The sequence below is a fragment of the Acomys russatus genome, chromosome 4 (genome assembly GCF_903995435.1).
Source record: "Acomys russatus chromosome 4, mAcoRus1.1, whole genome shotgun sequence".
NCBI classification, from domain to species: domain Eukaryota; kingdom Metazoa; phylum Chordata; class Mammalia; order Rodentia; family Muridae; genus Acomys; species Acomys russatus.
The window spans coordinates 1,780,225-1,793,152 of NC_067140.1; the positions used below are offsets into that span (position 1 = coordinate 1,780,225).

A 12,928-nucleotide genomic window follows, 5' to 3' on the forward strand; every position below is an offset into this window, starting at 1 on the left:
TTTTCCTTTATTGCTCTCCACTTTACTTTTGGGGACAAGGTCCCTTAACTGGCCTGGAGCTTGTGGAGTTTTCTAGATAGCCCAGCCACTGAGCCCTGTGGATCTTCCTGTCTCTGCCTCTCTAGCATTGTGGATTCAGACATATGCTGTCACATGTGACTTCCTATGTGGGTAGGGGGGCGCTCCCTGAGCCTTGGAGTGTTGTTGTTGTTGTTGTTAACGTGCTAATTGGCCATCATACAGTTCTTTGGCAATGAGTCGCTGAGTCTGTTGTCATTTTCCCACCCAGCTTGCTGTTGTTTGGATTTTTTGTTTTTTGTTTTTGGTTTTATTTTTGCCAATATTGGCTCGGTATTGCTTATTTGGTGTTATGTGGGTGTTTTCCCTGCGTGTGTATCGGTGCACCATGTGGGTCCTGGTGTCTATGGAAGGATAGAGGACCCGTGGGGTTACCAGCAGTTGTGAGCCACCATGAGGTTGCTGGGAATTGAACTCTGGTCTCCTGGAAGAGCAGCCACTGAGTCAGCTCTCCAGTCCCTCCACGCAGCTTTTACTGAGGCAAAGTTGACAAGGACTGATTATTCATGTAAGAAATTTTAAACCTTCTTCCGTTGTTATGATGCTATTTAGTCTATTTAGTTCATTTCTTTCTAGCAGAGAATTTTCTAGTAAAGACTTATGTCTGGAGATTACTTGTTAAACGTATTAATTTTCTCATTGGGTGACTGACTCGTTTATTTCCATCTGTCTCACACAAGATGTCAAGATGTCAACTGGCTAAACTTTGTCTTCATCTCTTACAGGAAGGTGGGCCTGCTTTGCTGTGTGCATTGCTGGCATTTCTCCCGCCCCCACAGAGTGCCCCCAGCTGGGATTCCTGAGGCGGGGCACCCATGTGTTTGATTTACCTCAGCTTTTTACCATTCCATTCAGTTCACTGCCCCTAACCCTGGCCTATTTCCAAAACTGACAGAGGCAGGGCCCTGCTCTGCTACGCTGATTCCTACCCAGTCACCTGCAACACAGCCCTCCGTGCTCCTCAGCATGACAGCCACAAAGCCGTACTTCATGATGGTGGCCATCCTGCTGATCCTGGTTGACAAGACTACAGGTAACTCTGGTCTCTCTAAAGCTGTAGGGTCTCACGTGTACTGTGGGTATCTCAGGGACCTCGGAAAATGTCTTGTGGTGTAAGCAAATCTCAAGTAAGTCGTAGATGACACAGGATCAGCTACAACAAGAAAAACTCTCTCTTAAGGAGAACTTAAAGTTGTTGGCTTGTGTTGCTGCCGTCGTGGAGACTCAAAGCATGAAGGGCATCAGGAAGTGGCCCGCAGCCTGATTCCTGGTGTGGATGTGGGAGGCTGGAGGAGAAGGACAAGTCTGATGTGCCATGGTGAGCTGGGAGTAGGGGACTGGATTGTAAGACCACAGGGAAGGAGGAGAAGTGAAAAGGCGCATACAGTTGAGCTCGAGGTGAACAGTTCTACTGTGAGCTCAGGCTTGGCTGAGTTTCTGATGTCGTGTGGAGACTGAGCAGTATTTGCTGTTGGACAGAGCTGGGAAGAGTTTAGTGAAACTAGGAATGGGGCAGAGAGGGAGTCTGCCGTTTGACTCTGTTGGGTTGGTGCTGTGAGTTGGGGCTGGATGAGTTTTCTTGTACTTGTGCGGGATAGGTTTTGTACATGGGACCTGAGTGGCCATCAGAATGGGAAGGGTTTGATTGACCCTGCACCTGGGAGGCAGAGGCAAACATATCTCTTACTGGGCTATACAATAAGATCCGGGAAGGCCAGAGCTACAAAGCGAGACACTGTCTCAAAACAAAATAAAACAAACAAAATGGCTTAAAGAAGATCTCCGCATAACAAAGAGTTAATAAGCAAAAGTAACATTACGTGTTGGAAGAAACCTTTGGCAGTGACAGAGAGTGGCGAAGGCTTCATGGGAGTGTACTCCATGGGTGAGCCTCCCAACTCAAGATGTATTAATAAATATTCACAGCCCACTGTGGTAGTGCCCCAATCAAGCGGTGCTAGAAATAAGTGAGAAGAAAATGTCTACTATTATTTTCCAATCTCGAGGAAGATTTTTTGAGTATGGATTTTAAGTGTGATCAGGAGACAGGGATGGGTTTCCTCTCTTGTCACGCTCTGACACATGCAGAGACACTGGGCACAGTTTTGCCCTGGCACTGTGGGAAACATGGGTGGTCTCCTCTATTCTGAGTGGGCCCCGAGTCCCCGCATCTGAAGTTGTCTCCCCCGACCCGCAGTGTTTTCCTCCCTCCTCCCCTCCCTTCCACGTATTAGTGTTTCTTCTTCATGTTCTCCTTCCGGGTCACTTCCCTGCTCCTTTTCTCTGGTTTACAGAAGGACCCTGATCTCCTGTTCAGTAAAACTCGTTGTGGGACAGTGGTAGAAAACACGGGCAGGCTTGTAAGAAATGGCACAAGAAGGCAGCAGGCCATGCTTCAGAAGCTCTGCTTCTTTGTGACGTTATGACTGCCACCAGGCAGGATTTGGAGGCAGGAGCTGCTCCTGACAACCTTTCTGCCAGGACAGTCAGCGTCATCTTTTCCTTTGATTGCCCCAAACATGCATATCAAATTGAACAGTTTGATCCCATTGACTTGGGATGGAGCTGTTAGAAAGGGGTCAGAGCAGGGCGGGAGGGAAGGCTCAGCAGTTAAGAGCGTTTGCTGCTCTTGCAGAGGACCCAAGTTCAGTTCCCGGTGCGCATCCTGGATAGCTCACAACCACATGTAACTCTAGCCCAGGGGATCGGATGATCTCTTCTTGACTCTGCAGGCAGTTGCACACACATTACAAATCCACGGGTATATACACATTAACATTAAAATCATTTTTAAAAAGAAAGGGGCCCTGTCCACATCTTTGGCTTTTTTTTAAACAAAGATTTTATTTTATTTTATTTTATTTTATTTTACTTTACTTTTATGGATACGTATATGTGCATACAGACATGTGTGCGGGTGCCCATAGAGCCCAGAAGAGGGCACCAGATCCCTTAGAGTTATAATCATAGGCAGCTGTGAGCCTCAGGACACCCATGATGAGAAAGCCAACCTCAAAGGCCCCTGCAGGGGCAGCCAACCCTGTATCCCTCGCTTTTTTTTTTTTTAATGGCCATTTATTTTGCTCTGAAAACATCTCAGCTGGCGGTGTCTGTGGCTGAACTTGAGAGACGCTTCCAGGGTTTGGTTCTCTGTTCAGGCAGGAGCCTATGAATGATTGCTCAAGACTCCAGCACACTGCCCTGGCTTTAGCTAAGAGTGCACCCAATCAGCTCCATTGGAGGTGTGTGAGCGAGTAATTCTCAAGCTGTGAGACCTCACTGGCTTCCTTCACAAACACAGCTGAGGTTTCCTGCCCTGGTGCAAACCTTCCCTTTCCTGTCTCTTATGTGAGGAGATTTGGGTTGGAGATATAACATTATACAGAGATTCAGAGGCTGTGCTGGGGCTCCAAGGCAGCTCATTAAAGGTGAGAGAGATCATTAAAGGTGACTTGAATGTGACAGCGTGTGAACGTCAGTGGTGATGCAGGCCACCACCATGTTTGGAAAGAGCAAGTGTAGGAGGCTGTGCGTGTCTCTGAGTTTACCTTTACTTCAAAAAACACTTACTTTTTGAGCTGCTGTGGGTTGAGCCCTCTTGGGGTGGTGGAGAGGAGAGAGTAAAGAAAAGACAGTTGTCTGCTCTCGAGTCTTCAGTGTCTACATTGCCAGCCGTCCCTCTGTGACCCAGACCAGCAGGGCACTCTTCAGCGATGGGTCCTAAGTGGGAGGGCCTCGAGGTGAGAAGATAAGGAAGATAGGAAAGCTGGTAAGGATGTCTTGTCCGGGCGGTCTTGTGACACGCAAATTTATCAAGAAGTACAGCATCGCCGGGCGGTGGTGGCGCAGGCCTTTAATCCCAGCACTCAGGAGGCAGAGGCAGGCGGATCTCTGAGTTCAAGGCCAACCTGGTCTACCAGGATAGCCAGAGCTACACAAAAAACTCTGAAGAAGAAGAAGAAGAAGAAGAAGAAGAAGAAGAAGAAGAAGAAGAAGAAGAAGAAGAAGAAGAAGAGCACCTTATATACCCTTTACTAGGGGGAAAAGGGCTCGAGATGGGCAGAAAGCCAAGCCAAGCAATGCTGGTAAAGAGGCATCTGATAACTACAGCCCTTCAGTGGGGGAAAGCTGGTTCCCAGGAACCCAATCCATAACTTGTTTGAGGCTCCCGGCCCAGGTCCAGCCCAGACCTCGCCAAGTCTGCCCCTGGGCAAGCACTCATAACTAGCTTTCCCTTTACGCTTCCTCCAGGGCCTTGGAGAAAGTCTTGGGCTGCTCTGGTTCCCAGCACCTCTGGGATGACAGAGATTTTGTGGCCTCTGACTTCTGGGAGACAGAAATTCTTGCCTTTCCATTTTGCTGGTCACTTGCTTGAAGTACAGAATCTTTAAAAAAAACATTGTTTATTAGCCAGGCACAGTGGCGCACACCTTTAATCTCAGCACTCGGGAGGCAGAGGCAGGTGGATCGCTGTGAGTTCGAGGCCAGCCTGGTCTACAACACAAGTCCAGCACAGCCAAGATAACACAGAGAAACCCTGTCTCAAAAGAACAAAACCCATCGTTTATTACACTTATTTATTGATATGTGTGCTCCGGTACGGGCCATATGAAAGTCAGAGGACGACTAGTGGTAAAGCGCCTGGGAACTATTTTCTGCCGTCACTCGTGTTAGCCATCAGGCTAGGTGATGTGGCATCTAGTGTCTTCTCTAGACTTCCAAGGCACTTCACACAGGCGCCAGGGACCAGATGCCAGCCCCTGAGCCATTTTCTCCTAAGATTTCCTCCTTGTTTAAAAACCAAAATGAATGGCCAGGTGCTTCTTCTTTTTTTTTTCTGTGAAGTAAATCACATGACATTGTCTCATGTTCATCAATGAACGTGATTTAATTTATTCATTCAGTTTCTGTGTAGAAGCGTGAGCATGTGAGGCACTACAGGTGTGTGGACGTGCGAGGGCAACTTGCAGGAAGGAGTCTGTGGATCTCAGGGATGGAAAGCAGCTTGTCAAACTGGGCAGCTAGCACTGTTACTCGATAAACCATCTGGCTGGCCTATTTTTACTTTTTCTTTTTTTTTATTAATTTATTCAGATTACAACTCAATTGTTCTCCCACCACTCATACCCTTCCGTTCCTCCTACCCTCCCACCCCCACCCTATTCCCCTCCCTTAGGTCCATGTCCAAGGGGGAATCTCCTCCCCCACTTTATGGTTGCAGGCTAACAAGTCTCATCTTGGTAGCCTGCCTATTCTTTCTTTGAATGCCACCAGGACTCCCCACCAAGGGGAGGTCATTAAATATGAGGCACCAGAGCTCATGTCAGAGTTAGTCCCTGCTCTCCACATAACTGTGCAGCTATAAAAAACCAAGGAAATCCAGAAATCTGTGGACAAGTGGAGGAAATCAGAAATAAGCATACTGAGTGAGTTAATCCAGAAACAGAAAGACTCACATGACATATACTCACTTATAATTGGACACTAGCCCAAAAGGCATGTCCCATGAAAGTCTTTTTTTTTTCCTTTTTTTTTTATTAATTTATTCTTGTTACATCTCAATGTTTATCCCATCCCTTGTATCCTCCCATTCCCCCCCCCCCATTTTCCCATTATTCCCCTCCCCTATGACTGTTCCTGAGGGGGATTACCTCCCCCTATATATTCTCATAGGGTATCAAGTCTCTTCTTGGCTACCTGCTGTCCTTCCTCTGAGTGCCACCAGGTCTCCCCCTCCAGGGGACATGGTCAAATGTGAGGCACCATAGTGAAAGTCTTTACTTACCAAGAGATTGGAACAGATGTGAGGACATCCTACTGGGACTCTAAGTAAGAGAAATATAGGAGATGGGGAAATAGAAGGATCCAGAGAATCTTAGAAACCTACAAGAAGAACATCGTAACGGGTGGATCAGGGCTCAGGGGTGTCTGCTCAACCTATTGCACTAACCAAGGACAATACAAGTAGTAAACACCATTTTTACTTATGAACTGGAGACTTCGGCATGGTCCCACCTGAGTACCTGGTCCAGTAAGGTGAGGAGGAGATGGGAGGCTAGACAGTCATCTGACTGCTAAGTGAGGCTTACCGGACCGACTGTTGAAGGCCTCATGCCCACACACATGGGGCAGAAGCAGGCATCATGGAATCCTCGCAAAGAGAGGCCACGTGACCTGGAGAGCAGTGGGCGTGGTCTTGATGTCATGTCGATGGGAAACAACCTCTTTCCATCCCTGAGCCCCCACGGACTCCCAAAAGCTGTCCCCTGACTTCCGTACACCTGTGGTGGCTCACTTGTCCACCCCTACCCCCCGACACACACACATGTAGTGCTGACGTGGTCAAGAACAAGTTATGGAGGTTTGGACGGACACGCAGCCCCATTTTGAGCCTCTGTGCGGCAGTGAATGCTTGCATTGTTTTCTCTCTCGCATCTCATTTGTTGTAAGAGCCCTTAGAAAATGTTGACTGTGTGCCAGGAACTTCGGGGTTTCCGTCAGCACACACCGCTGGATGGCTTTAGTCACATGGAGCATGTGTGTGGAGGAGGTTCGTGTGGTGAGGACACTTGCCCTTCCCCTGCGTGTGTGCGTGTGTGCGTGCGTGTGTGTGTGTGTGTGTGTGTGAGTAAAATCAACAGGCCCCATGTGTCTGTCAGCAGTGTGTGGCTCACACGTGCACTGTACCTGTCTCTTTGGGGAGAAATGTGCAAAGACGTGTGCAGAACATGTTTGTGCTTGTTTCATAGCATTAAGTCATGTAAACCTATAGGTTCAAACGTGTGTTTGCTTCTGGAATTCACATCACTAGAGGCACACAGAACATGTCCAGTACGTGCCCGTGGGTAGCAGTCTATGGACTCAGGGTACTCAGAAAAAACATTTGCACCAACCATGCATATAATTACTTATTAAATTACTTTCATAAGTAATTTAATTACATTATTCACTTATATAATATTTATGTCATTTATATAATTGCATAGTAAATTATAATTTCATTGCTTGTGGAATGCTTGATGATTTCATGGACAGCCCACGTGTGATAATTTTATTGTTGAGGCCTGCTCTTTGTAACATAGCTCGAGCCATTTTGCATCCAGTATCCATCTTTGTTCATAAGGTGAAATTAAGTTCAAAATTTTTAAACTCTGCTTCCTAGAAGCGTTCTTCATATCTGACAGAGCAGACCCTGCCAGAGGGTCAAGTGAGCCTTATATTTCACTCTGGCTCAATGGTGTCACACTTCCTGTTCTGATGTCTCCACATTTGGCTACACTCCATGTTATCTCTGCTCTTGGCTATACTCCGGAAGACCCCAACCACCACCTCACTTGGGACCAATCAGCATAAAGGTTAGTTAGATGATAATACTTTGTCTAGTTAGACAAAATGAGCCCTCCTCTGCACTTGGTTTTCCTATAAAAAGGCGCCTAAAAGCAGACTGGTGTTGCAGTTTGGCTCCAGAGTCCACCGTGTCCCTGACCTTGGGTCAGTCTTGGGGTGTTGCATTCAATAAACCATCCATATCTAAGGTCATGAGGTCATGGAGTGGTTTGTGCAGCTTTCTCTGGACCCTAACATTTGGTACATTGGCTGCCCCCTCAGTATGATAAGTGAACACCGCCAAACCAGCCATCTCCTCCGTAAGGAGGTAAGTTTTCTTTTCTTGCTTTCTTGGTTTGGTCTTGGTGAGGTCCAGACCCTTGGTGACTCGGGAAAGGGAAGACAGATGCGACTGTGCTCTTCCCAGTCAGGAGACAAAAGAAGTTCGGATTCTCCCTTTGGCTAGGGGGAACAGATTTCAATCCACCCCTTTGGAGAGGCGGGGGAGGAGGGGGCAGGAAGGGTGGGGGGTAAGGGGAGAATCTCATCCGAGTGCCTCCATGTGCAGCCCTCTGTCTTTGGTTTTGTCTGGGTCTGTCTGAGTCTGTCAGGTTATGTCTGTAGTTTTTTTTTGATTGTGCTCTGTGCTTCATATTCTGGGGGAAAAGCCAAACTTAATCTGCTCGCTGTTCACCTCTTTGACTTAGTTTTAGCTCATTTCAAGAATTTTCAGCGGGGGGGCGGGGGGGGGGAGAATGCCCCTGAACTAATAAACTAGCTCGCCTTTGGAGCCTTGCAGACGCAGGGAGGAGCTCACTTAACTCCTGGAGAAGACCCTGCATCAAGCCAGCAGCAAGCCCAGGCCTGCCTGATCTGCACATGCTTTTAAAGGCAGACCAGCCGCTTCTCTCTTTCTCTGGTAAGGCAGCTGATGGCTAGCCCTGCTACAAAGCCTCTGTAGCCGTGAGAATTGGATTCAGCAGGTAGCAAGGTGCTCCTCCCTTGAAACTACAGCTAGAAAAAGTAAGAAAAGTTTCATCTGTTTTAAATAAATAAATGAAAAAAAAAAATGAAAAGAAAAAAATTAAATAAATAAATGTATATGTCCACTACATGTTTGTTTCTGACTGGCCTCCAATGTATAAGTTTACTATGTTCTGTATATTTTGGTTATAGATTATTAGTTTATAAATTTTTGAATATGATTAAAAATCTCTAACATCTGTAACAAAAAGTTAACTTAAACTCGCAACTCAGGGTTGGAACCATCCTAAACAACAAATGGTGTGAGCCAAGTAAAGAAACAGGTTTCCAGGCCCCCGTGGTGGCGCACACCTTTAATCCCAGCACTCGGGAGGCAGAGGCAGATGGATCTCTGCGAGTTCGAGGCCAGCCTGGTCTACAAAGCGAGTCCAGGACAGCCAAGGCTACACAGAGAAACCCTGTCTTGAAAAAAAAACAAAAACAAAAAAGAAACAGGTTTCCAAAGGTACTTTTAAATTGGGATAAGATTTTACATAATTCCTCTCCTGTCTTAAAAACTAGATTTATAAAAAAAAAATATGATTTAAAACTATGCTTGATTAATGTGCATTAAAACTGTACTTCCATGCATTCATATACAAGAAGTTTTCTTGCTGGCAGCCAAACTTTATAACATCAAAATAATACAATAGATTTTCGAGATTGTTTACACTGTTAAAATTTGGTTTTGTCTTATACAAATTACGGTTATGTTCTGTGACTTCATTCTTTAAAAGGTACTTAATTTTGATATTGCAAAAACAACTTTTAAGAATATTCAAATTTATGAGACTAGGAGACATTTTAAAGTTTATTAACTATTTTATTATGTCTTTATTAGTATATGATAAATAGGTTAATAAGTAAAAAACTCCTGCTGCAGCATATCCGCCTGATCTTCCTGTGCCTCACTTTGTCAACTGGGCAGAGAATAATATTCCTGTTTAGGTCCATGAATTTCAGGACTTGGGCACCCCCATTGTTGATTATATTGTTCCCTAGACAAATATGGACTCTGAATACAAAATGGCTTCAGCTATGTTACAAAGAGCAGGCCTCAACATTATCATCACAAAACTGTTGGAGGAGGGTCTTGTGCAGTGTGTTTTCAGAAGCTCATCTCAGTGTCCTGAGATCTGGTTACTGCCCTGCCAAGGGCAATGTTGTGTTTGTGGAGCCATCTCCTGTATCCATGTGAAATAAGAAATTCTCCCCAGTTGCCTCTGATTGGCTAATAAAGTTGCTGACATCCTGGGTTGGACAAAAGAGAGTTAGGTGGAGTTGAGATTCCCGGGCTGGGAGTCTGAAAAGGACCATAAGGCAGAGGGAGGAGGAGGAGGAGGAGGAGGAGGAGGAGGAGGAGGAGGTGGTGGTGGTGGTGGTGGTCATCAGAGACACAGGAGGTCACCATGGGTTAACTAGGAGCCTTGTATCCAAGAGCAGCTTGCTCCGAGGACTGGCCTGATGGAGGAGAAGCGGCCAAACGGAGAAGTTGTGCAAGTGTTTGGGATTTGGGGGATGGAAAGCAGACAAAATAGCACAGAGGGTTGCTCCAGTGCTTTAAGGCTTATTATTAATTTGATAAGTTTCTGTGTGTTTCGTATTTGGGAAATAGCTGGTTTAGGAATAACTGATGCCGTAATAATTTCCTATATTAATTAAAATATAAAGAATAAGTAATTATTTTACACAAAACCCTTAGTGACTTGGCCCTGTTGTTTCTTCCATTGTAAAGATGATGTAGGGCCACATAAGCACAGAACTAGCAAAGAACAGAGCTCTGCCAGGATTCCAGATGTTTCGACTCTAGATCCTATGCTCAAAGAGACGGTTTCACTTTACTCATGATTTCTCACCTCCACCATTGCCAATGCACAGAAACCAAACGAGCTATGTCTTTCCCAGGTGGCCTGTTCGGATCCCGCAGTAGCAAGAGACCCACCACCTTGGATGCCATGTGAGGTTAACCGGGGGGTATGCAGAAACACCTGCAAGAAAAACGAGATCGAATACTTAACCTGCTCAACGAGCAAAAAGTGCTGCCTCAAATATCCTATGGAAATCACCAGTTTCTAACCCTGGGAGGAAGTCTGGCTTGCTCGTCACAAATGCTTCAAGCTACTACCACCAGCATCATCCTTCTTGTAGTCCCTCCGCCCCCATGTTCTGGAATGATTTCCTCATAAAAATACATTCCTTCTCATGTGTGTGTCACTCTGTGAGTGGTCATCACTGGTGGGTCTGGGAGCTGGGTGGCCTTGTAGAGAGCCCTGGGAGGGAGGGAAGGAGGGAGGAAGGGAGAGGGGCAGAATACAAGAGGGACACCAGTGTAGTTTGTGGGGTCTAAAGGATGCTGAGAAAGGAGGGGCTCTTTATTTTTTTTTTTAAGATTCATTTATGTATTACTATGTGCTCTGCCTGCACAAACACCTGCAGGCCAGAAGAGGACATCAGATCACACATTACAGATCGTTGGGAGCCACCTTGTGGTTGCTGGGAATTGAACTCAGGACCTCTGGAGGAGCAGTCAGTGCCCTTAACCTCTGAGCCATCTCTCCAGCGCGGAGTGACTCATGTTCATGTCCTGTTTTGACCTCATTGTGAAGGCTGCAGTGAGCTCTAACAATCGGGTTGAATCCAGATGATCCAGTGAGAACATGTGGGAGGTCATGACGTCCTCTCAGGAAATCCCAAAGAGCCAAGCCATAGTAACAAAGCGGCCTTGCTTTACCCAGCACTAATACCACCCGCTTTGTCTGCTGTAGTGTCTTTAAGAGGAATGAGAACCAGATGGGCAAGCAAAATCAAGGAAAGGAATCTGTTAAACAAATTAGAGCTTTTTACCCAATGGGCTGTTAGATGTGGCTCATCCGTGGGCCATTTTCCTAGTTAGAGGGGGGCGGGTCCATCTCTCCATGTAAGGGACAGAGATGAGCACGCTTATGGTCCACACTGTAAGACCACATTTGTGCTCACTTTCTAGAAAGGCGTCAGGACATACACACTGTAAATAGCTTGGGACACACTGGAACAGCTCATCTAGGTTGTTAAGTGACTGCCTTCTCAGATGGCGGCCTCTCTGAATAAACTGTACCTTGAAGACTCAAGTTTTGATTCTGATGTTGGCTTTGCAGGGACAGGCACGACCACCTGCAGTGTTCTGGTATCGGTGGTGTAGAAGTGGTGAGGGATACGTTAGCGAGGGATGATGCCCCGAGACACTAGACCAGCATCTTCCCCTCCCCGAGGATTGAGGGGTGTTCTCTTCCCAGACTACAATTTACTTCCCGTCTTAGTTACTGTTCTACTGCTGTGAAGAGACATCATTACCAAAGCAACTTTTCCCCCCCAGACAGGGTTTCTCTGTGTAGCCTTTGCTGGCCTGGACTCACTCTATAGACCAGGCTGGCCTCGAACTCACAGTGATCTGCCTGCCTCTGCATCCTGAGTGCTGAGATTAAAGGCGTGTGCCACCACTGCCATGGCAACCTTTAAAAGAGAGCATTTAATTGGGAGCTTGCTTACAGCTTCAGAGAGTCAGAGAGCTGCTCCATGGTCGTCATAGCAGGGAGCAAGATGGCAGGCAAGCAGGCAGGCATGGCTTTGAACCAGGGGAGGGGGGGGGAAGGGAGAGGGAGACGAGAGACGAGAGACAGACAGACAGACAGAGACTAGATTCAGCCTGGTGGTGTGGGCTTTTGAAACCTCAAAGCCTAGCCCCTAGTGTCACACTTCTTCCAATAACGCCACACATCTAGTCCTAAGTATTCCATCAACTAGGTGCCGAACATTCAAACATATGAGCCTGTGGGGCCATTTTCATTCAAACTAGCACGGTCTGCTTCTTGGCCCCCATAGACTTGTAGCCTGAGTCCAACTTCCAAAGTCTCCAGTCTTTCATAGTTTTGACACTGTTTAGAAGTTCAAAGTCTTTTCTGAGACTTGGGAATCTCTTACCCCTATAAAATCGAAAAGAAAATTATATGCTTCAAACATGCAATGGCACAGAATACGCATTACCATTCCAAAAGGGAGGAATTGAGGCAGAATGAGGGAAAACTGGAACAAAGCAAGACAGAAATCCAGCAGGGTAAACTTTAAATCCTCTATGCTCAATGTATGGCCAAGACTTGTTATCAGCTTTGCTGACTGTTATCTCTCTCAATCTCTGTGTCTGTCTGTCTGTCTGTCTGTCTGTCTGTCTGTCTGTCTGTCTCTCTCTCTCTCTCTCTCTCTCTCCCCCTCCCATTCTCCCCTCACTCTGACTTGTTCCGCACCCACTCTCTTTTGTAGACACACTGTAGCTCTGGCATCTCCAACATCTCGGAATCTCCAAGGCCACCCAGGCTTCACCTTCACAGCTTCATGCAAGGGCAGCTCCAGGGCTCCTTGCCTGGACTCCCTTGCACATGCCTGGCCTCTGCTGCTCTCCTGACCTGAGGAGGAAGATGCTACGACTCCTTTACTTCCGCATCCTTCTTGACTCTAAAGCCAGAACTAG

The 12,928-nt window shown here is 46.7% G+C and overlaps 1 protein-coding gene across 1 annotated transcript; it reads left to right on the top strand.

Annotated features, from left to right (window-relative positions):
• The first annotated feature begins 969 nt into the window (after window positions 1-969).
• On the top strand, window positions 970-10,610 carry Defb116 (defensin beta 116). Its single transcript, XM_051143529.1, is given in 3 exon segments — window positions 970-1,111; window positions 10,333-10,364; window positions 10,366-10,610. Coding segments are annotated over 3 exon segments (237 nt in total). The 5' UTR covers window positions 970-1,044; the 3' UTR covers window positions 10,504-10,610.
• The last annotated feature ends 2,318 nt before the right edge of the window (window positions 10,611-12,928 follow it).